Raw genomic sequence first — 20,881 nt, 5'->3', positions numbered from 1 at the left:
GCCAGTAATTCTTCAAAACTGATATAATGAACTCCCTGGCTCCAGCTGATACGTCCAATATTCACTCTCCTTTTAACTCTGTTTTACTCTCCACCAACTCACGAGGGAAATATCTGGCTCTTTAGCTGCTAAGTGCGCCACTAGGTTCACCAGCTAGTTTTCTAACTTTGTCCGTCTTCTGTTTAGTGCTGAGCAGGTAGTGTAAAGTCGATTTTTAGAGCTTTTTTTTTTTTTTCTTAAAACATCTGCCCTCTTGGCCAAATATGCGAACATGAACCAAAACGGAAAACTGGAAAATGCTATAAAGCTTCGGCGACTATCACTATGAGGGACCCCTTTCACATGCAAGTAGTAATGTGATCTGTTGTCATTATAAAAATATTGGATGTATCTGTAAAAAAAATAATTACAGGCTTAGTTGAAATATTTGTTATATTAAAGAATATCAATGAGCACATTCTTTCTATTACTTTACACATTGGTGTGTTTCTGTAGACAATCAAAATACTGAGGAAGTCATAAATGTCAAAGTCATCCCTGCTGCTGTAGTCTAATAGTATAGAGTTCCCAGCCCATTTTGCTTCTCTTCACTAAGATGTGGACAGTTGTGTGTTTCAAAATGCGAATGACAACAGCCTGAAGTTTGCGTAAAAACACTCTGAAAAAGCTTTTATTTCTTTGTTCAAAGCATCTTATTGTTGCAACCCACATTTTCACACTTTCATTCATCCGTTTTTGTTTTTTTTTTTAACTTTTTATGGTTCTCTTATGAGAAAGCCAGTTGTGTAAGATTACATATACCCCATTTTGTCACTATTATTTCAATATATTTTATTTGTCCTTTTTCTGTCTTTATAGTATTGGATGCTGCAATGACCCAGTTTCCTACGTGTGATCAATACAGTTTCATCTTATTCAGTTGACTCCAGTTCCTCAGTGCTGCTTATGAGAGAATCAATACGTGGAACGGAGGGAGAGGTAAGGTCTTACACTGGTGTTTGGTGGCTCCACAATATCAATGCTTCTCAGAGCTCAGTGGTTCGATAGCTTGTTAGTATGCCCGACAGTTTCATGACAGAGTCTGAAATGCAAAAGAAGATACACTCACTCTAAATATAAATCTGTCACGTTTTCAGCTGAGTCTGGTGTAAGACTTGCATTGCACATGTACAGTAGTCTCTGCTGTTGTAAGGGTTATAACTCACCCAGTCTCCCAGTGTTCCTTTGGGTAAAACAGGCTTTTAATCTTCCTCAATGTCTGTGCCACTGATGGATGTCGGAGGAAGTCTCAACTTACTATGCATCTCTGACTGCAATTATGCCGCAAGAGGAGAAGGCGAAGTTGAGTTCGGTTCAACATTTGAAGGGTGAAAAGACAGAGAGAGAAGCTCAGAAAATCATTTGTGAAATAATGCAGCTCACCTTTTTTACGCTCAAAATTTCATTATCTGGCATGCTCAGAGGATGTATCAGAACCTCATAGGGGACTGCAGGATGCATCCAGGAAGACGAGATGTGGATGCTCCAGCTCTCAGACTGCCCAAAGGTGCCTGTGGATGAAGACCAAAATTGTCCATTTAATGTTTGGCCAAATTGTACGGCATAGTGCCAAGTGAGTGTGACAAAGTCAAAACTGTGACTTCTTAAAATGTTACAATGTCTGAATCTATTTGAAAATATTTTTTCTGCAGCATTGCCCTACTGTGCAGCGCATCTCCTACAGTCCGAGTAAGCAACATGTTTTTTGGTACGATTGTAATTACATGGCACAGGTAACGGTCTAGCTTATGAGTGCTGAAAAAACCTAATTAAACTGCTGTGTAGTTTTCAGTCTGCACTGTACTTGATGGGTACTTGAAGATGACAGGGCACATACACATTGCACAGAGAGTGAGAGGAAGGGGGGACCTCAGGGGCCCAGCAGCACATTTTTACCCCTGGACCCCCTTGTGGGTTAATCCAGCCTGTACTGTCACATTGAAATGAACACGCCCTTAAATATCAGTTCTACCTTAAGCACTGCACCATGCTAAAGATTAATGTTGCTTGCATGAACATTAATAATGTCCAGAATGAGGGGATTGACGGATGCAAAATGTCACCCACCTATGAATTCTCCATGTGTACTCCAAAGGCGCACAGTGTAGTCTGTGGATGAGGTAAGCACCACTTGATCATTGTCAACAACCTGCAGGCTTGACCGGAATAAAGAGACATGAGACAAAATGGGAGAAGGCATTTCTGGCAAAACACTCTAAATCATCCACTTTGTTGGTGCATCTGATGGCAAATACATCCTGGGCAGCAGCTCACCATTACTGATCATCTGTTTAAGACGACACGTAGTTTGTTTGCTGCAGCTGGGGGAATCTATGCTTTTCCTGCTGCCACCGACACCCCAGACTGAGAATGATTGGTTCCACTAAGGATGTACCCACGGGGAGTTTTAAGTATACAACAAGCTAAGAGTTAAGGACACAACCCAAAGTCGAACTGCTCTTTGACTGCAGTCACCCAATAATTATACACTAGTGACGAGGAATTACTGACCATGGAAAGATGCACCGTGCATTAACTGTCTTTAGTTCACATACCCAGAGACTCTGCTGGTGTGGGCACGCCAGAAGTTTTCAGCTGAATAAAGGGAAAACAGAAACACTCTCAAAATGTGAATTAGCATGTTCCGATAGACACTGCCTCTTCATATTTTCACTGTATGTCTAATCAAAGGCAAAGGCAGGAAATAAATGAAGCTAACCTCTTGGTGATTTTTGCTCAGGGGCAAACTTATTCATGTTGTAAACATAGATGTAACCAATTCGGTCGGCAGCATACAGCAATGCGTCCTTGTCTGTTATAGCCAGTTTTGTAATCTTTTGTTTGAATCTAGACTGCAAATTGGGGGGGAAAAAAAAAAAAATTACAATATGAGTACCTTTCTGTCATTGCACAGCCATACAGTATCACCAGCTATTAATTTTCATGGTTTGGCAATGGCTCTCTCCCGCTCAAACTAACAGAATAAAAGGGACAAAATCAAACACTAATACCAAACAGTTTTCTCCCCTGTGGTGACTAAATGTTTCTTTCCCTGCAGGCAGATTTAATACAATGCCCTGGATAATAGTCCTCTGCAGATAATTAGATATATAATATAATACAGAATGTGCCTGGCAGGCGACAAATTGTAGAAACTAATCATGAAGAAAATAAGAGCACCTTAAAATTGTTCAGAGCCATTGTCGCTAGGTAACACAAATGGGATGTGATAGTAAAGCAAAAAATGTTTTTAGGGCTTTTTGTGTGTCTTTTGTGGAAATGTTTAACATTTTGAAGCTGTAAAGCCTAAAAAGACAATTTCTGCTTTTTAAAAAGAATTTCATAGGCACATATTTTATTTCAGCTTTGGGGAGGACTGCCCCAGATGCCCGCATATTCATCCACCTCCAAAAATTAAGGGTCCCTGCTTTGTATCATGTGGCTGCAAGGAAGGTATACCTTCTAGCTGTTTAAAAACTAGAGCTGAGCAAAGAAGCTGTACAATACGAATTAGCTTATTCTTTAATCAGCGATTCTGGAGAGAGGAGTAAGAAAAGTACAACTGGAGCTCTACTTCTTGATGTCCAAAAGTCAAACTGAGGAACACTGTCAAGTAAAATATCTTACAGCTTTGAAGCTGCTCACAAACTCCCCTCCACCGAGCACGTTCCAGATATTTATACAGCCTTTAAAGGAGAAAATACATAATTAACACGATACTGAAAGACAGTGGGGAAGGTTGTAAGGTGCAATCTTGCGCTGTAATTAGCGTTGTTCATAACACTTACCCATTGCCCCAGCAGACAAGAGAGCTGTAGCCGAGGAAAACTGCTGTAACTTGAGGTTCTTCAGGAAAATGATGCTGGGAACACTTGTGTCCAGTCCTATATGCCAGAGACAAATGCAATGTTCTGGTCACAGAGGATTTCATTGAATACAGTATATTCATCATTCACTTTGAAGCTCCAGAATCACCTTCAACATTTTGGTGTTCAGCTGAATGAGGGCTGACAAACCGACACTGTATACGTCCAGAAACCACGTTCCACACTATAATCTCGCCATCATAACTGCTGGTGGCCAGGAGAGACGGGGGACACTGGGCCACACAAAGGATGTCCTCATTATGGCCATTTTTCTGAAGAAAGACAAACTGTGAGTCTCCCTAACAACTAGAGCATAAGAAGTTTTATTATTGCCAAGTCAAATATAACATGCAGGTCAACAGATCAGATGATATTATTTCAGTCATGACTGAGTTATTATAGGATTCCTACCTTTCTTTGCACATAAAACAATAGTGTATTACTTTTTCCTTCTTTTGAGGGTGTTTTTAGCTGTCTGTTGAAATAGGTTGAGCTTCAAAGTTTGTGCCCTAACTGACAAGTAAAGACGTTTCTGCTGTCTCCTTTTCTAAAGCCAAACATGGTTTAGCAGATAAAAGCCTGATATGGTCTTAATGGTACAGGCCATAAAAAAACTTTAAAGTAATAGCTTTTGTGAAAATTTTGGGGGAAAGAAATGTCCTCCATCCCCCTGGCTTTCTTGCCAAGAGTTAGATGAGAAGGTTGATACCAATCTCTTGTCTCTATGGTAAATGTGAAGATTCAGCATCAGCTCTTTAGCTTAGCTTAGCAGAAAGATAGCTAGCGTTGTTCTTTCCAAACCTAGCAAATTACGCCTTCCAGCACCTCTAAAGCTCACTCGTTTTTCAAATCCGTTTTAAAACTGAAGTGTAAAAACTAACTACTACTAACAGAGCCAGCCATCTAGCACTAGCTATCTGTTTCTCTGTGTTTCCAGCTGCTGTTGGCAGCTTATTTATGAGACATTTTGCTGACTTGAGAGGTGGTATCAATCTTTTCATTTAACTCTTGGCAAGAAAGCGAATCATCGTTTATCCCAAAATGTCGTATTATTTCTTTAACCTGGAAATGATCGAGGATTTTGCGCACCTCACAGAATAAGTGGACGTCTTAAAGGCCACAAAACTGTTTACCAAAAATTTCAAAGAAATGTTTGTCCGAAGAGCTAAGGAGTCTCATTAAACATGGGAGAGGGAAAATGTTTCAAAATGACTTGTTTCAAGGAACGTATGAATGTCAAAGAACTTTAACTGAAGCCTGGGTCTTACAATAATGTGACCAAGTGTGCCGCTCATTCTGGATCAGCAGCTGACTTTATGTCAAACCCCTGAGCGAGCTGACAAGCCAAACATTACTCCTGCTGCTGCACCTCACACTAATACAAAGTGATTCATCTTGCTCTTCATGAGCTTATTTCTCACTGAACTCAACGGGAATATCTGCTTGGAGGGATGCTGCCAACAAGAAACTGTACACAACACGAACCAAATCAGGAAAAGCAGATGGCATTTTTGAGCCTATATTATTCTCCATGCCAAAGTGAAATATTTAGCTGAACTGGGCCACATTTTAAAATTTTAATGAGATGCAACACAAGACTGGCCATCTGGAGCAACAGAAAAATTCAGAGTGAACCCGAGGCTCAGCGGATAAGGGAAGGAGGCACAACCCATTGATCTTCCTCCTGCAGGCCATTAATGAAAAACAATTTCAAGAGAGGGCTCTGTAGATAATCAAAGAAGCCCCCCTTTTTTTTACTGGCCACTCTAATGCAATCTTTCTGCTCTGTTAATGGGACTCTTAGGGGGTGAGCGTAACCACCAGCCATAATGAAAGAGATGGCAGGGTACTCAGCATCACGATTTCCAATGGATCATTCAGCGTTAGTGAGAATCAGGTTTTCCTCAGTTTGTTTTTTACCTGTTACAGGTAATCTGACCACATTATACAGGTAAAATCAGATAGAGAAACTGTAATCCATGGTGTGATATTACTGGGGATTGATTATACGGCTTTGAGGGCATGATTCACCTTCAAAGAAGAAGGCTGATGGAAATATTGCACTCATTGGAGATTTTACCTGAAGTTTAAATTAAATAAGTGCAATGTCTGTTATGTTGTATCATATATGTAAGAGAAAAAGGAATTTAGTTTTTAGTGAAATATTGTTATTACTATTTAAAGGATATGGTTCTCAGACAATAAGTCCTAATGATTTTTGGTGATCCCCTGACTTTGCCTCCAGGTGAAAATGTTAATGTGTCCAATAAAACCTGCAAAACTACTGACATTCCCATCAGCCTCACCTGTACTTTGTGTTTAGATATAATTAGCAAATTTAACCATGCTAACACATTAAACTAGGATGGTGCACATAGTAAAAATCATATCTGCTGAACATCAGCATGTTTGCATTGACATTGTGGGCATGTTACGGAACGGTCACAGATTGGTTAGGTTTAGACACAAAAAATACTTAGATAGGTCTGGGAAAAGATTGTGGTTTGGGTTAAGTAAGCACTTCCTTAGGGTATGAGGACCGTTATCATCATGTTTACATTAAAGAAAACACGCAGTTAAGGCTGTGAAACAGTCATGGATGAAAGAAACAATGATCGCTGGATCACACTGGAAACAAACAGTGGTCTCCTGTGTGAAAATCCTGTGTTTTCTCAACCCATGCATCCACCCCAACCTCCTCCTGCTTATGCAGCCTTTGTCACTCTATAATGATACATCACCCGACTTCCTCTTTTGCTGCCGCCGTAATTACTACGATCGCCAAAGGTCACCTAGCAAGAAAAACATAACTATGGGTCGTAATGAGCTGCTTGCACAGATGACCTGGTCTGTGGTCTGTGGTTGTTTTTGTTTTTTTACAGGAGGACAATCTCGCCAAAGCACAACATCATAGAGCCACTAGCATTGCTCCAGAGTCCTGTTTATTGATTCAGTAGTAATTGTAATGAAAAATATTACATTTTGCCTGCTTTTGCTTGTAGGAAATATTGTAGTCTGAAGCCTGAGTACTTTCTTTCGCAATGAGACATCCACCAAAAAAAGGAAAACATACTCTGACAAAATGATCACTGATGGGAAATAAAATTCCCCAAAGAATATCAGGGGGCTTAGCAGCTATCTGTCATGCCTTAGAGTATAAAACTATGAAATTTCAGAGGGTTGAAAGATCTACATTTCTAATGATGATTTTTTTTCCATGCAATACTGTTTAATGTTTATCTTTTAGAATACACAGTAATCACGTTCCCAAATGTTTGCTCCAAATTTAATCCTGATACAATTTCATTTACAAACTGGTATGCACTCAGTAGAGTGCATTCCTCTACCAAGGCCAATGTCAAACAACATACACCAGACTTAAGAGAAAACAAATTCAAATTCATAGTGAATGATCCGGATCTGCCCCAAAATGTAATGGGTTCTTCCCTGGCCTATGCCTCATCCCTCCACCAAGTTCGGTGCAAATTGGTTCAGTACTTTTTGCATAATCCTGTTGATAAAAAAACAAACCAAGGGACAAACCAAAAAACAACACTTGGCGGAGGTAACAAAAAACGTGCAAGAAAGACGACAGGATAAAATACTGAGGTAACACTTGGAGACACTATGGTGGGATTACAAAGGGCCTTTAGTGCACCTCGTGTTCTGAACTGAGGCAGTGATAAAACCATCCAAACATTTCAGCAAGAACTCAGACTCTCTGGAGCAGAGCCTGTCATAAACTACAGGTATACTGACAGGTCGAAGCTTGGCGGCACTGTGAAACTGTGAAAAGTGATGTGAAGATATCAACAGTAATGTGTATGGGAGAAAACTTGACTAAGTATGATCAATTAGTATTATAGAATAGTATATATATTATGGTATTAGTGTCTATACAGCAGTGGTACATGAGGATGGTAGATTTATGAAAAGAAACTAAAACATTCAAAAATACAGAATGTAATAGAAAATCTCAAAACTGAGAGATATGTAACAAGGAAAGAGGAAGGATAAAAGGGAGATGGGGGGTAACTCACTGCTTGAGTTAAAATTTTTCTGCAGGCGATGCTGCGCAGTAGGGCAGAGATCAAGGAAGCTTTGTTATCCATCTCTCTCTGAGCTTTCCAGCCAGTCAGCAAAAACGATTTTTGGGACCAAAGACTACAACGTCCTTCCTGCGTAATATGAACATAGAACCAGCAAGGAAGCTTTATCTTCACTGCCCCGATGGTGCCACAGTGACTGAACTAAAGTATGGACAGAACTGGCCAAGGAACCCCACTTTATGATTTAGGCAGATCAATTTGTGACACCAAGAAGGAAATGCAGCATTATATGCAAGACTCTGTACACACAGACAGACATAAGTTGATACATAAATAGGTGTACAGGTTAAAGCGCGTCTGAAACTTGACTTATCTTATCTTACTAGATGTGAGAATATTCAGATCCTTTACTTAAGTAAAAGTACCGACGACATAATACAGAAAATACTTCATCACAGGTAAAAGTCCTGCACTCAAAGTTTTTCCCAAGTAAACATATAGAAGGAGTATCCGCAAAATATACTTCAAGTGTCAAAAGTAAAAGTACTCAGTATGCAGGAGGGGACAGATGGAGTCTTATAATATTATATTATAATATTGTAAATTATATGTATATTATTTGATTACTGTTACTGATGCATTAACTTGTAAACAGCATTTTGATGTTGTATGTCTCAACGTGGGGCCAATTCTAACTACTTTCTATACTACTGGGTACTTAAGACTATAACAATAGATCACATTTTATAAGCTTTCTATATGCATTATGTTTTTATAATGTTTTATAACCTACAACATACAGACAAGTGACAAATTAAAGGAAAAACCAGTCTTAATAAGGTGTTGGGCCACCACCTGCCTCCGGAACGGCTTCAGTGCACCTTGGCATTGATTCTGCAAATCTCTGGAGCTCTACTGGAAGGATGAACACCACTACTTCCAAAAGATAGCCCCTCATTTGGTGTTTTGATGATGGTGGTGGAGAGAGCTGTCTAACACATCGGCCCAAAATCTCCCATAGGTGCTCCATTTGGTTTAGGTCTGGTGACTGCGAAGGCCATTGCATCTGATTCACATCATTTTCCTCGCGCCCGATGGATGGGGGCATCGTCATCCCGTTCCTGCACTCATTTTTCAGATTTTTCCTTTGATTTGTCAATCGTCTGTAGCTTACAAATAAATGTAGAGAAGTAAAAAGTACAATATTTGCCTCTGCACTGTAGTGGATTACAATTATAAAGTGGCATAAAACGCTAATACTCAAAGTACCTCAAGAACAAGTACAACACCTGCGTAAATACACCTAGTTACTTTCAACTACTGGAAAAGGTAGACTGTCATTTAATAATTTTATTTAAAAAAAAAAGGAAAACCACATCTGCTTTTGCCATGACCATCATAAATAGATAAATAAGGTGGTAATTGAATAAATATAGAGCTAGCTGATTCTGTGTCTTTGCCTGGTGTGTTTTTGATCACGCATTCAGTTCACAACAAAAAGACACAATTTGTCCTCTTGTCGCTTTCAGCAACAACAATGGAAGAATAACGATTGAATCCATCCAATGTCTCTACCGCTGTCATCTAGTCTGCCTGAAATAAATGTCCCAGAGGGAAAACAAACTCTCAGTTGGAACCCATTGAAATAATAATTTTTTTTTTTCCTGCCTGAACATCTTTTCTCATAGTTACTGTCAAGACAGTTTTCTGTTCATTGATCACCAGATCATCCTGCCATGAAGGCTGTGGCCTCTGGACATGACGAAGGTCCTCAGGTATGTCCTGACAAAATAACAGGAGACATTTTACATTTTACAACAGTGGCTCGTAGAACATCCTATTAGAGCTTATTAACCTGACTATGACAAGAAGAGTCATTCAACATGCAACAAAAATGTGCAGACTTATTTCTCAATTTTCTGGTTTTATAATGAATTTCAAAACAGGCTATATGTGGCATGAACTATTTATCTTTTTTTTTTTTTGCTGTATCAGAATGGAGTTCAGCTGGTAATGACAATGTAAACAAATGGAAATGGTATGCAATACAATGGAGGGTTGGAGGAATTGGAGAAATAATGGGATTGGGATTTCTGAAATACAACTGACAAATAAAACCTCAATTTCTGTCTTTTCTCTCATACTCACTGAGTAAATGTCAATCTTCCGGTCCTGGCCGACAGACATCACATAGCTTCAAAAATAAATTGCTCAAGCTCAGCATGGAATCACATTTACACTGAGCAAAGAACATTTGACAACTATCACATCATTACTTACCAATTCCTGTGAACTTTCAGAAAAATGCAGTCACACACCTCATGACATTTACCGTCTGTAGGAAAGATTGAACATGATTTTTCACAATTACTAGATAATACTGTATTTCGAACCTTTTAATTTTCAGGGAGTAATGAAAAAATGACAATACGTACCCTTCTTTAGTGTCTTTAGGCACTGACCATTGTTGAAGTTCCAGATCTTTAAGCTTCCATCTCTCCCACCTGTGATGAGTCTGCAAACACAAGAACGTACTGTAGTGTGAAAACGTAGGGGCTAAACATACTTCCTGAAAAGTGAAACACTTCACAAACTGCTTCATGTACCGTACCTCCGCCCTTTGAGGTCAAACGCCATACACGTGATGGCAGACAGATCATGTGTGCCACCAAACTCAAAGACCTGATGCCCAGTGTCAAAATCCCAGACTTTCACCACCTGAAAACAGTCAAATTTGGGTTAAGTGTGCAGTCGGCATATGTCACATTAAATATAATGGTCAGGTTTGTGGCATAGGCTACATAGGCGGTTGCCTAGTTTGCAGATTGTCGGGTGGCTGCCACAAGAGCAGAGTATGGCACTCAAATAATTTTATCAATCATGGTTACAGTAACAACATTATCAACAATAACAGCCTTTTAATTTCAATAATAAACATACTGCGCCCTCTGAACTGTCAGTCACAAGTTGACAACATGATGGAATAGACACTGCTGCTCCTCACAGTTTTTCATCTGCCTTACACTGCACACTGAGAGTGGGGGGTGATGGGTACCCCGGGATGCGTCATTGTGCATCGCTAAGCCCAAGCCTAGGACGTAACACTGACTGACTGACTGATGGCAGATGCTAGGATGGATCAGTCAGAGGGACGCCTCGGTTATTAGTAGCTTAAACCTTTTCGTTATGAAGAGGTCCACGCCTTCAGGTGCGCAAGGACAAAAACAGAGAAAAGAGGAGGACGAGGAAAAGAAGAAAAAGCACTGGTGAAAGAAGTATTCAGATCCTTTACTTAAGTGAAAGTACCAATACAGCAATGTAAAAATACTTCATCATAAGCAAAAGTCCTGCATGAAAAATCCTACTTAAGAAAAAGTACATAAGTATTAGCTGCAAAATGTAGTTAAAATCTAGATGTAAAAGTCTTGGGCTGGTCCTCATGAATGAAATATTATCATATAAGACACCATTAGATGATTAATACTGAAGCATCAGTGTGTAAGCAGCCTGTTACTGTTGTAGCTGCTGGAGGTGGAGATAATTTGAACTACTTTATGTACAGTTTTATATACAGATAAATCTGAGGGGTCGTGAGACGATTAATGGGAGAGGAAAGATATAAAAACAAAGCTCTGATACACAAATCAGTTTGTGTTATGAGGTATCCCTCGAACATTTATTGAAATGAAACCATGTGAGAAGTTTAGAGGGAAAAATCACTATTTGGTGGAGCTGCTAACAACTCATAAACATCTGAAATGTGACCCCGACTACACACGCTGCTTTCTGTAAGACGTCAGAGGCCAAAAAGGCTGGAAACCACTGGTTTAATCTTCAACAACGTGTTGTGTTTTAAAAGCTTGTCATATTATCCATTGTGTAAAATTTTCATCTTAAAAGTCATTATAAACTGTCAAATAAATGTAGTGTCATAGAAAGTCAAACATTTCCCTCTGAAATGTAGTGGGCTGGAAGTATAATGTAGCATAAAATGGAAATACTCAACTAAAGTTCAAGTACCTAAAATTTGTATTAAGTACAGTACTTGAGTAAATGTACCTAGTTACTTTCTCCAGATCCTAATCTCACCCAGGGCACCAAATGGCTAGAGCCGACCCTGCGTGTTCCTGTTTCAACTCAAACTGGATTCTCTTTTTCAGCGGAAATGTCAAGCTGGTCATCTGTGTCCGCGATTTTGCAAAGCACTAATTTACTCACAGATCCTTCAGTGCAGCTGACGACTTGACGAAACTCCTCACTGTAGCCGCAGCACATTACAGGCTCATTATGCGAAACAGTCAGACGGCTGCAAAACTGTGGCCTTGCAGAGGAAAAAGATACAAAACTGGATAACAGCGTGAAGAACAATAAGGAGCTGCAATCATCTCCGAAGAACAAAATAACTCAAAATCTGTATCTTTTGGGTGAAACTGGGAATTTAATCCTCTAACATGAAATCTTCAAAATCATCAGCTGTCTTTATTTTTTTTATTGTTAGAGCCCACGCCATTATCCTAAAATGAGCACATTTGAGGAATATTTTCAAAATATCTTCAGAGCACATTGGATTCTATGATGTACAAACGCATCAGAACCCACCTTATCTTCAGGGAGAACACAGTCACACAGTCTGCCGCAATGAAAAGGGATTTCATAGCAGACGAATACAAGCACGCGGTTATGTCACCGTGAATCCCGCTGGCTTTGGGGTCTGCTGTAAACAGGCAACACTGGTCTTGAACATCCCAGATCTGAAATGGGAACGGGTGAACAGCGATGGAAGAAGTATTCACATCATTTGCTTAAGTACAAGTGGCAATATCATAATATAAAAATGCTCCATTAAAAGTAGAAGTCCTGCATTTAAAATTTTACGGAAGTTAAAGTACATCATTATCATGCAGAATGGCTCTTATCAGTGTTACTGTGTACTTCAACGCTGTAGCTGGTCGATCTTGAACTTAATTCATACTGCTTTTTATACTTGGATGTTTAATCTGTAAGAATGCATCATATTTTATACATTGGTAATAAATTTATGTGTAAAATCTTCATCTGTAAAGTAAAGTGGAGTAGAAGTAAAAAAAAATAGCATGCAGTGGAAACGTAATGAGTTTCTTTCCACTACTGCTGGTGAAATGCCCACTGTGGTTAATGCATTTATGGTAATACAAATGTTGTATTCATTTGGATCATTGGGAAGATACAAAATCACAGGTGACGCATAAAAAATGAGACCTGTATCACCTTCACAGCGCTGTCAGTGGAGACAGAGAAGATCTGGCTGTCCTCAGAGGAGATGCAGAGGTAGACAACAGGAGCAGAGTGGCCTTTCAAAATACCAGTTGGTTTCCTAAGAAGAAGAAGAGAACCGAGACGAGGTGGTTTTTTAAGTTGATGTTAATTGTCTTAAAGAAAGCCCACTGAATCCTGGTCCCTCACCCAGAAAAATGCGGGTTCCACATTCGTATGAGTCTGTCCATGCCTCCAGTGACCAACAAGCTGTGCTTCTCACAGAGGTCAAAGGTCTTGACACCTTTGGAAATGTTGAAAACTGTCCGGTCACATGATGCCCGGACCTGTGGAGTCCAACTCAGTTGGACCTTCTTGGTCTTGCCTTCATAGCAGGCCTCTCTGATCTCATTCAACCGCTGCTCAGCGTCTGTTAAAGGCAGCACACAGCCTCAAGAAGGAAAAGAAAAAAAACAAAGCAAAAAGCGTTTTATCACACGGCCATGTGTGTGAGCATCAATCAAAACATGCTTTGTGGTTCAAGTTTGAGCATTTACCAGTATAAATGACCAAGCTGGCCAGTGGACATGCCCATGTACATTGGTGATCTCTCTCACACACACACACACACACACACACACACACACACACACACACAGGCATTGGTTGGCGCTCCAACCAGGCTGCCTCATGTTCAACACTGATTATAATTACTGCACATTGTAGACTAAAAAGGACACTTGAAAGGATATTTTTTTTACCGTCAGTTTCAGCGTGCATCTTTTGAATTCTTTTAAATTTTTCGTTCTTTCATTAGAGAAACCATGAGTGTAAGAGCAGACGGGTAAGGATGTGTTTTAAGACCAGGTAACAATAATAAAAATCCTGGACAGTTTTTTTCATTTTTCTGCTCGTGCTGAACATGTTCTACAAAAGAAAAAAAAGCCAGAGAAACTAGCTGAACATAAATTACCTATAACCAGAGAAGAGGATTCTTCATTTGATGAAGAGACAACAGCTTGGAAACTTTGAAAATATTTTGCCTAAATTCAGAGAGATAAATTAGTTGCTCAGTCTATTCAAGCATTATCTGTTCATAACACAAGTAACGTTACCCCACTGAACAATATGGAATGTTATACAGTTTCTGCAGATATTATAAGTTCTCACTTGGCTGAACTTAAATATGTTTCTTTGTAATGACGGTGTGTACATGTGCATGGAATTTTTAAAATGTCACCTGTGTCACCCAGTCACGGTGAACCTTCCATCTGACAAACGTCACGTTCGGAGAGATCACTGCGTTGTCAATCACTATGTTGGGTACGTTTTCAACCTTTGGTAATTTATTCCATAGTCTATAAAAAGAGAAGTTAAGATGAACAGTCAACTGTGAAACTGGTCTCATTTTCTGAGACAAAGTCTCAGACATGTACACTACGTATAATTACCTTGATTGGCAGTGAACCTATAGGAAGCAAAGGTATAATTTTACAACACATCTTTGAAGTGGCCGACTGTCAAACCTGGCAAATCTTTTCAGGAGTTCATAGAGTCCGTGCACTCTGTTCCAGTATAACTGGAGCAAAATAACTGCATGATCCCTCGTGTGAAAGACAGGGCATCGATCCAGCTCACGTGTTACCTGTTCTCAAGCTGAATACATCGCAGAGTGCCAAATTTGATTGAATAAAATTCTGAGAACTTTAAAATGGTTTTGGACACAGTACAGCTGCAATTAAGTGAATCGCTATCTACTGACACATTGGAACAACTTATACAGTATATGCTGTAAGGCACATTGGTACAATCAGGTGCATTGGCACCTGCTGTAAAGACGTCATAATGACTCCTGAATTTCACTGCTAAAAATCTGATATCCAGAAGAATCCCCCTCGCTCAGTGATTGCTACTTAAAAAAATTAAATACATTTACAAATGATTAGAGGCCAGACATTTTGATCCTAAATGTTATTGAAAAAGAAGACACATTTGATTATACTGCTCCCAATATCTGCCCTTAAAAGCTCAATATTTCATATTTCTGTGATATGATCAAAAGATTCCTATATTATAAAGAAAAGATGAAAATTGCATTGTGTATACACTCAAAAATAACTTAAATTAAGCCATTCGGATTCTGAGTCAGAAGTGGTATTTACTGTGCAATGACCGCTACGGGTCGTGTTAGTCAGTAGAGAGTCCAAAACTTCTCACTCATAAAAAAATGTTTTTAGGTTTCTTTTTTCACCAACAAATTCCTTTTGATCAGCCGAGAAGACAATCTGAGAGGGAAACAAGAAGTAAACAAATCTGATTGGCTGTCAATGGTTGACAGCTCCCACAGGCTCAGCCCAGGTGTCTTTGGTCAGCCGGTTGTGTAGAAAATCAAGAGTCTAATCACTGACTTTGAATAGCTGACAGAATATTGCTGGAAAACACGCTCAAAATTTCCTAATAGGATTATACTGTAAAAACTGTGTAGAGTGTACTGTGAATACCAATAATACAGTTACACAAGGAATATGTGCAGCAGGTCTTTAGAAAAGCACAATTACCTGAGGGTATCGCGTACAGAGGTTATTAAAATAATGGTCACACATCCCTGAAACACAAAGAGAAAAATTAACCTTTCCCTGTATTAAAATCAAGTAATAATAGTTTTTTGTCTGACAATTGGATCGAGGTTTTAAAACATGACCTACCTCAGTGTCTCCATACAGAATACAACATTTATCAGGACCAGCGTAGCTACGAGAAGAAACACCAAACATAATGAGGGACTCATTTGGACATTTAGAAGATGCGTCAACGTGTAGCTTTGTTGCTCACCCGCAGTCTAATGTCAAAGGCACTGTGTCTAGTGCATTAACCTGGCAATAAGGCTCCAGAGTGGAAAGCTCATAAAACTGGATCTCCCTGTCCCTGCAAGATAATGAAGACATGTGCCATTAACAAACCCCTAGCATAATGTGGGACCTGCAGACGCCAAGAATAATGAATCTACTCAATAAATGGTCCAGTCTTTATATCATTTTGTTACATTGCTTCTTATTACCCTGTTGCGATTATCAGCTTGTTGTACTCTGCCATCAGAGTGAAATCACTTGCCCACTTTGATTTCCTGTTGTCGGGCCCTTCATTCTGTTATAAATAACAAAAGCCATGCGTTGAAAACTCAAACTTTCTTGAAACTGCATATAAAAGTACAGGAGGTGAACACATTCACGTGACCGCCTATATAATATGATGGTATCCAAATGAACAGACCTGCAATAATACTTCTAAGGCCTAATTTGTGTACATTTCTGTTCGTGAGAGAAGCTTAGATTCAGCTATATTGAATATTGTGTAAGGTGGTCATGGTGTTTGTTTGTTTTTTTTTATACACACACAGGACAAAATAACACAAACATTTTATACCACCTGTTCATATGGACTACAGGCTAAGTATTGTGATATTCTGAATTTTTCTTACCATCATTAAATCCCATGAAAAGAAGCAAACCAACGATGAATTGATTCTATTAACAAGTATTGCCAGATATACTGTATCTCGTTTTAAAAACACATCAGTGAACCACACCGTTGCACTATGTGACATGTTCCCTCATTGAACACACACACTGCAGTTTATGTTGAGTCAATCCGGCCTACACCATCCTGCCGCTGTAAATACACACCAGGATAGCAAATGTCAGCTGCTAAAAATAGACAGTGGTCCTTTTTTAATAAGATAGATTTGTGTCTTCAGTAGGAACCAAAGGGCTCGGGGCTGAGTGCCACAGGAAAAGGTAGGGAAGTCAGAAAGTATTGACAGATTTACCAACACATTGTTGGTTTTGGTCTTCTCATGAGATGTCTTGACAGTAAGAAAAATACAGAACGAGACCAGAGAATTCAGGTAAGCTTACATACAAATATGTGTTTGGTCTTCAGGGGTTTAAGTTCAGGGCTCCAGAAGCAAACAGCACTGTCCTCTTGCACTGTTAAGATGGTGCCATCGTGGGCGGAGTGGATGTTGACGACGGGAGTGCCGGGACCCAGCGCCTTCATAGTGGCCGGCAGAGTAAAAGCCACCTGCTTACCGCGCCTTGCACTTTCCTCCCTCTCTTTGTGCTCCTGCAGCATGTGTGTGCAGAACTGACCCTGCATCGAATTACTGTGTGTTAGAACTGTTAATGTTCAGGTTGTGTAACCTGCATGTCCACAGTCGTGAAAGTGAGTACAACTGTGGAAAAATACTTCAAATCATACTCCAATGTTACACCAGATATTTACAGTAGAAATATCTTCTAATCTTTTCTTTACAAGCGTGCAAGGCAGGACAGATTTTTTTTTCAGCTCTACAATTCATACAGCCAATAAAAATTGACAAACAATCCAGCACAAGAAAAAACAAACACACACTGAAAAGATGTTAAAAATGAAGTCAAGCAAGTTTATACCAGTGTAGGTTATAACTTGGGAAACCATTGCCTTTGAGGCAACATACAGTCAAGTTGGCACTTGAAAAGCTGATATAGCCCAAATCACTGTCTTCAGGTCAGTTCCACTTAAACTTGCTCCACAAATCCAACAATGAATTACTTTTGCCAAAATAACCCTGTTATTTTTTCATAGTGGTCTAGCTTTTTTTTTTTAAAATTGCAAATTCCTGGTGATAGCATGCATGGAAAAGTCTCAGAACTGAGGCAATTTCCCCTCACACTGCATAAAAAGGCTGCATGCTCCATAAGAAACAAATATGAATTTCATCTCACCCATGAAATCCTTCCTTGGCCTGAATAATCAATCTTCTTAAATAACCCTTGAATCTGCGCATTGCTCTGTGAAATTCAGAGAACAAAAGAATAAAGAAAGGTGACACTAATTGTAAATTAAACAAGCAACTGCAAATGCTAGTCCTTAATTGCCAAGAGGTGAGACCCAGAGAGCACAGAGATGAGAGAATCTGAGAGACAGTAAGATATAAAGGGAAATGTCACACTGTCTTACTGTGTTAGGCAAACCCAAACACTTCTTCACTATACGTCCAAAATTCTTCGCATCGATGCATCTCAAGCCACCCATTTCAAAGTCCTTTATGAAGATAAATACAGTCAAATCTTACAGGAATGAATAACCAGACCATCTGTGTGTTTTTAAAAGACGCAGTTCATACAGTACCTCAAATGCTAGTTTTAGTTTCTGGAGGTCGTCGAGTGATATGGTCTCATCAATCTTATTGGAGCGAGAGGAAAAATGAAGCCAATTACTGAAATGTAAGTTGATTATGAATATAATAAGAGAAGTGAACAATGCAAAATCAAACAAGTAATTAGGCTTAATGGGCAAAGCTGGCCCTTCCATTTTTTCCAGTCCACTCAAATCCACTCACCAGGGCAGTTCATAAAGTCTGAGTGCCAAAAATACAAATCAAGGTTGGAGAGGAGACCTTAACAGTGCATTTTTACACTGAAGACTGTGTAATCATCCACACACACAATTAGGGCTCCACCTCTGAGAATTAATGACGATCTGTAGTGGCCAAAACAAGCCACCACCGGCCATGACATGTCTCTGAGGTGCTTGCACAAGGCCAGATGACAGGCCACGCTCTCCCTGTTAGAGGCCCTTTCTTCAATTCGCCATAGTTTCCCGGCAACGGTTCCTTGATCCATGACACTCTTTGATCTATCATTAATAAATTACAGGGATAAACAGCCGTATTCCTCAAGGATGTAACTAGCGTTGAGGTTTCCCCTGCGGTATCTCCTGAATTGTTGAGATAACTGTTTAATCAGTCAGAGTGATGGCAGTGCTGCAAGTGTTCACATAACCTCAGCTGCTTTCCAAATCCCTTTATTGGAGCTGCATAACTTTGAACTCCTGAGTCTGTTCCGCCTTATCTGTCATGGCACAGTATTCATTACATTAAGCAGGAACTGTGTAACTGACATCTGCAACCGAAACCCACAGACCCACAGCCAGTGCATTTGTACCAGCCTCCTACATCATTCTATCACCCCTGTCAGTTTGAGAGCTCAAATTCGAATCTACTGGGGGGTCCTTCTTAAATAGCTGGCTCAGCAGCTATGTTTTTTTTGTTTTTTTTTACTTTGGCCTGATACATGGCCATCCACAGGCTCTGGGATCGATTGTCCTGCCCGATGCGCCGTCAGCCCACAAGCAAATTGATCATCAACTTGATTTAAAACGGCACTTTTGGCAGTACCTCACATTCTTTCTGCTGCTGGTGAGACATGAACTTAAGCTGAGTTTAAGCATTTTGGAAAGAGTCTCTAAACTGGCCAGTGTAGCGATGTAACACTCTAGTGACACCTTGTGGCTGAAAGAAGCCACTTTAGGAAAGCCATAGCCGCACACTAATTTACACTTAGGACAACTTTTGAGAGGCAGAGATAGGTTTAAGCAGGTCACATTTAGTTCTCTGATTTCCCTTTCAGATCAGTGTTTTGAAAACTGTACCTTGAGGCTGCAGAGTCCGCCGACTGAATCCATATTGTGGTGTTGTCGTCTCATGATTGGTGCCTTGTCTCCAAGTGTGACAGAGTGTCTTCGCCGGTTCTGTGTCAGCAGCTCTCGCGTCAACCATACAGGCTGCTCTTTACTGCCCTCGCTTACTCGTCCAGGCGCTGGGAGGTCATCTGCAGCTCTCTCCCCCCGACATCCAGGCCTTGAAGGGGTTCTCGTTCTCTCCCCTGCACCCTCCAGTTCAGAGAGGATACTGGAGGATTTGAGGTGTTATTCTTGATTAAATGTACGCACCGTTCTTTGGTACACTGTTGCTATAGGTAAATATATCGGCCCTAATAATAAGTATGAGAAGGAACTTACTGTATCTTTACTTGACTCAGGGTAGTCTACATTTTTTTTTTTTTTTTTTTACAAACTTTAAACAAGAAGTGACAGTGGAAACTACACACATATCTGTTTGATCTTATGAGTGTGATTATGAGACCCACATGAACAGACTCCCTGTATTACATGGTAACTACTCAGTCTGGCCACAGATGGCAACTCAAGCACCATGACAACAGTAAACATTATCTGAACAAGACAGAGATGAATGCATGACAAGAGAAACAAGGGGAAGGCCTAAACTTATGGTCTCATTATCCCCTGTCTAGACATTGAAACTTTTTGGGTAAAAAATGTACGATTAAGATTAATTTGGTACTAAATTGAAATGGCACTTCACACAAGTGTGACTTACTAAGGAGAGCAGCAAAATAGCAGATTACCTGGTCCCATGTTGGGTTTCTAATCTTCCAGAAGCTGAGGAAGAGCGAACCTTTTTCCCCAGTGGCATCCTTGTTAGATGGCGTGTCTTTAAGGTGGATGTGTTGTAAAAAGCAGACGTTAGAACACCACATGTCCTTAGTCGGACCTCCAAATAGATGATAATCAGACAGATCCAACACAAGTCTACCTGACACTCACTCTAGCGTTACACCTGAGCAGAGCAGGTGGCTCCATGGTAGCTAAGAAACCAAGAGTGACAACTGAGACTACAAAACTGAAAACAAAACCCTGTGCTTACAAAGGGAGAAGCAGTTTTGTCACCACGTTAAATCTTGTTTAAAACTAACAAATGTTTACATTGCACTTTAATCAGTTAACTATTGTAGCAATTTTCCAGGTATTATGATTTAATTCATCTCAATAATGTTTATGCATTTTTACATTTTA

The 20,881-nt window shown here is 39.8% G+C and overlaps 1 protein-coding gene across 1 annotated transcript; it reads right to left on the bottom strand.

The window, feature by feature from the left end:
• Nucleotides 1–990: 990 nt before the first annotated feature.
• Nucleotides 991–20,600, bottom strand: wdr95 (WD40 repeat domain 95). Its single transcript, XM_040131074.1, has 30 exons — nt 20,434–20,600; nt 19,658–19,916; nt 18,356–18,409; nt 18,185–18,268; nt 17,950–18,015; nt 17,105–17,335; nt 16,245–16,330; nt 16,019–16,111; nt 15,892–15,937; nt 15,745–15,791; nt 14,427–14,544; nt 14,160–14,229; nt 13,397–13,637; nt 13,202–13,307; nt 12,554–12,705; nt 12,173–12,275; nt 10,566–10,672; nt 10,390–10,469; nt 10,235–10,289; nt 10,103–10,148; nt 9,677–9,736; nt 4,015–4,177; nt 3,828–3,923; nt 3,667–3,725; nt 2,759–2,891; nt 2,595–2,634; nt 2,107–2,195; nt 1,423–1,550; nt 1,206–1,310; nt 991–1,081 (listed from the first exon to the last, which is right to left on the bottom strand). Exons 1-29 carry the CDS (start codon nt 20,499–20,501, stop codon nt 1,242–1,244), a joined length of 2,949 nt encoding a protein of 982 aa, XP_039987008.1. The 5' UTR covers nt 20,502–20,600; the 3' UTR covers nt 991–1,081; nt 1,206–1,241.
• Nucleotides 20,601–20,881: the final 281 nt, after the last annotated feature.

This window comes from Xiphias gladius, chromosome 7 (assembly GCF_016859285.1).
Source record: "Xiphias gladius isolate SHS-SW01 ecotype Sanya breed wild chromosome 7, ASM1685928v1, whole genome shotgun sequence".
Lineage (NCBI taxonomy): Eukaryota > Metazoa > Chordata > Actinopteri > Istiophoriformes > Xiphiidae > Xiphias > Xiphias gladius.
Note: the sequence above shows the minus strand (reverse complement) of the source record. Positions and strands in the feature narration are given on the sequence as shown.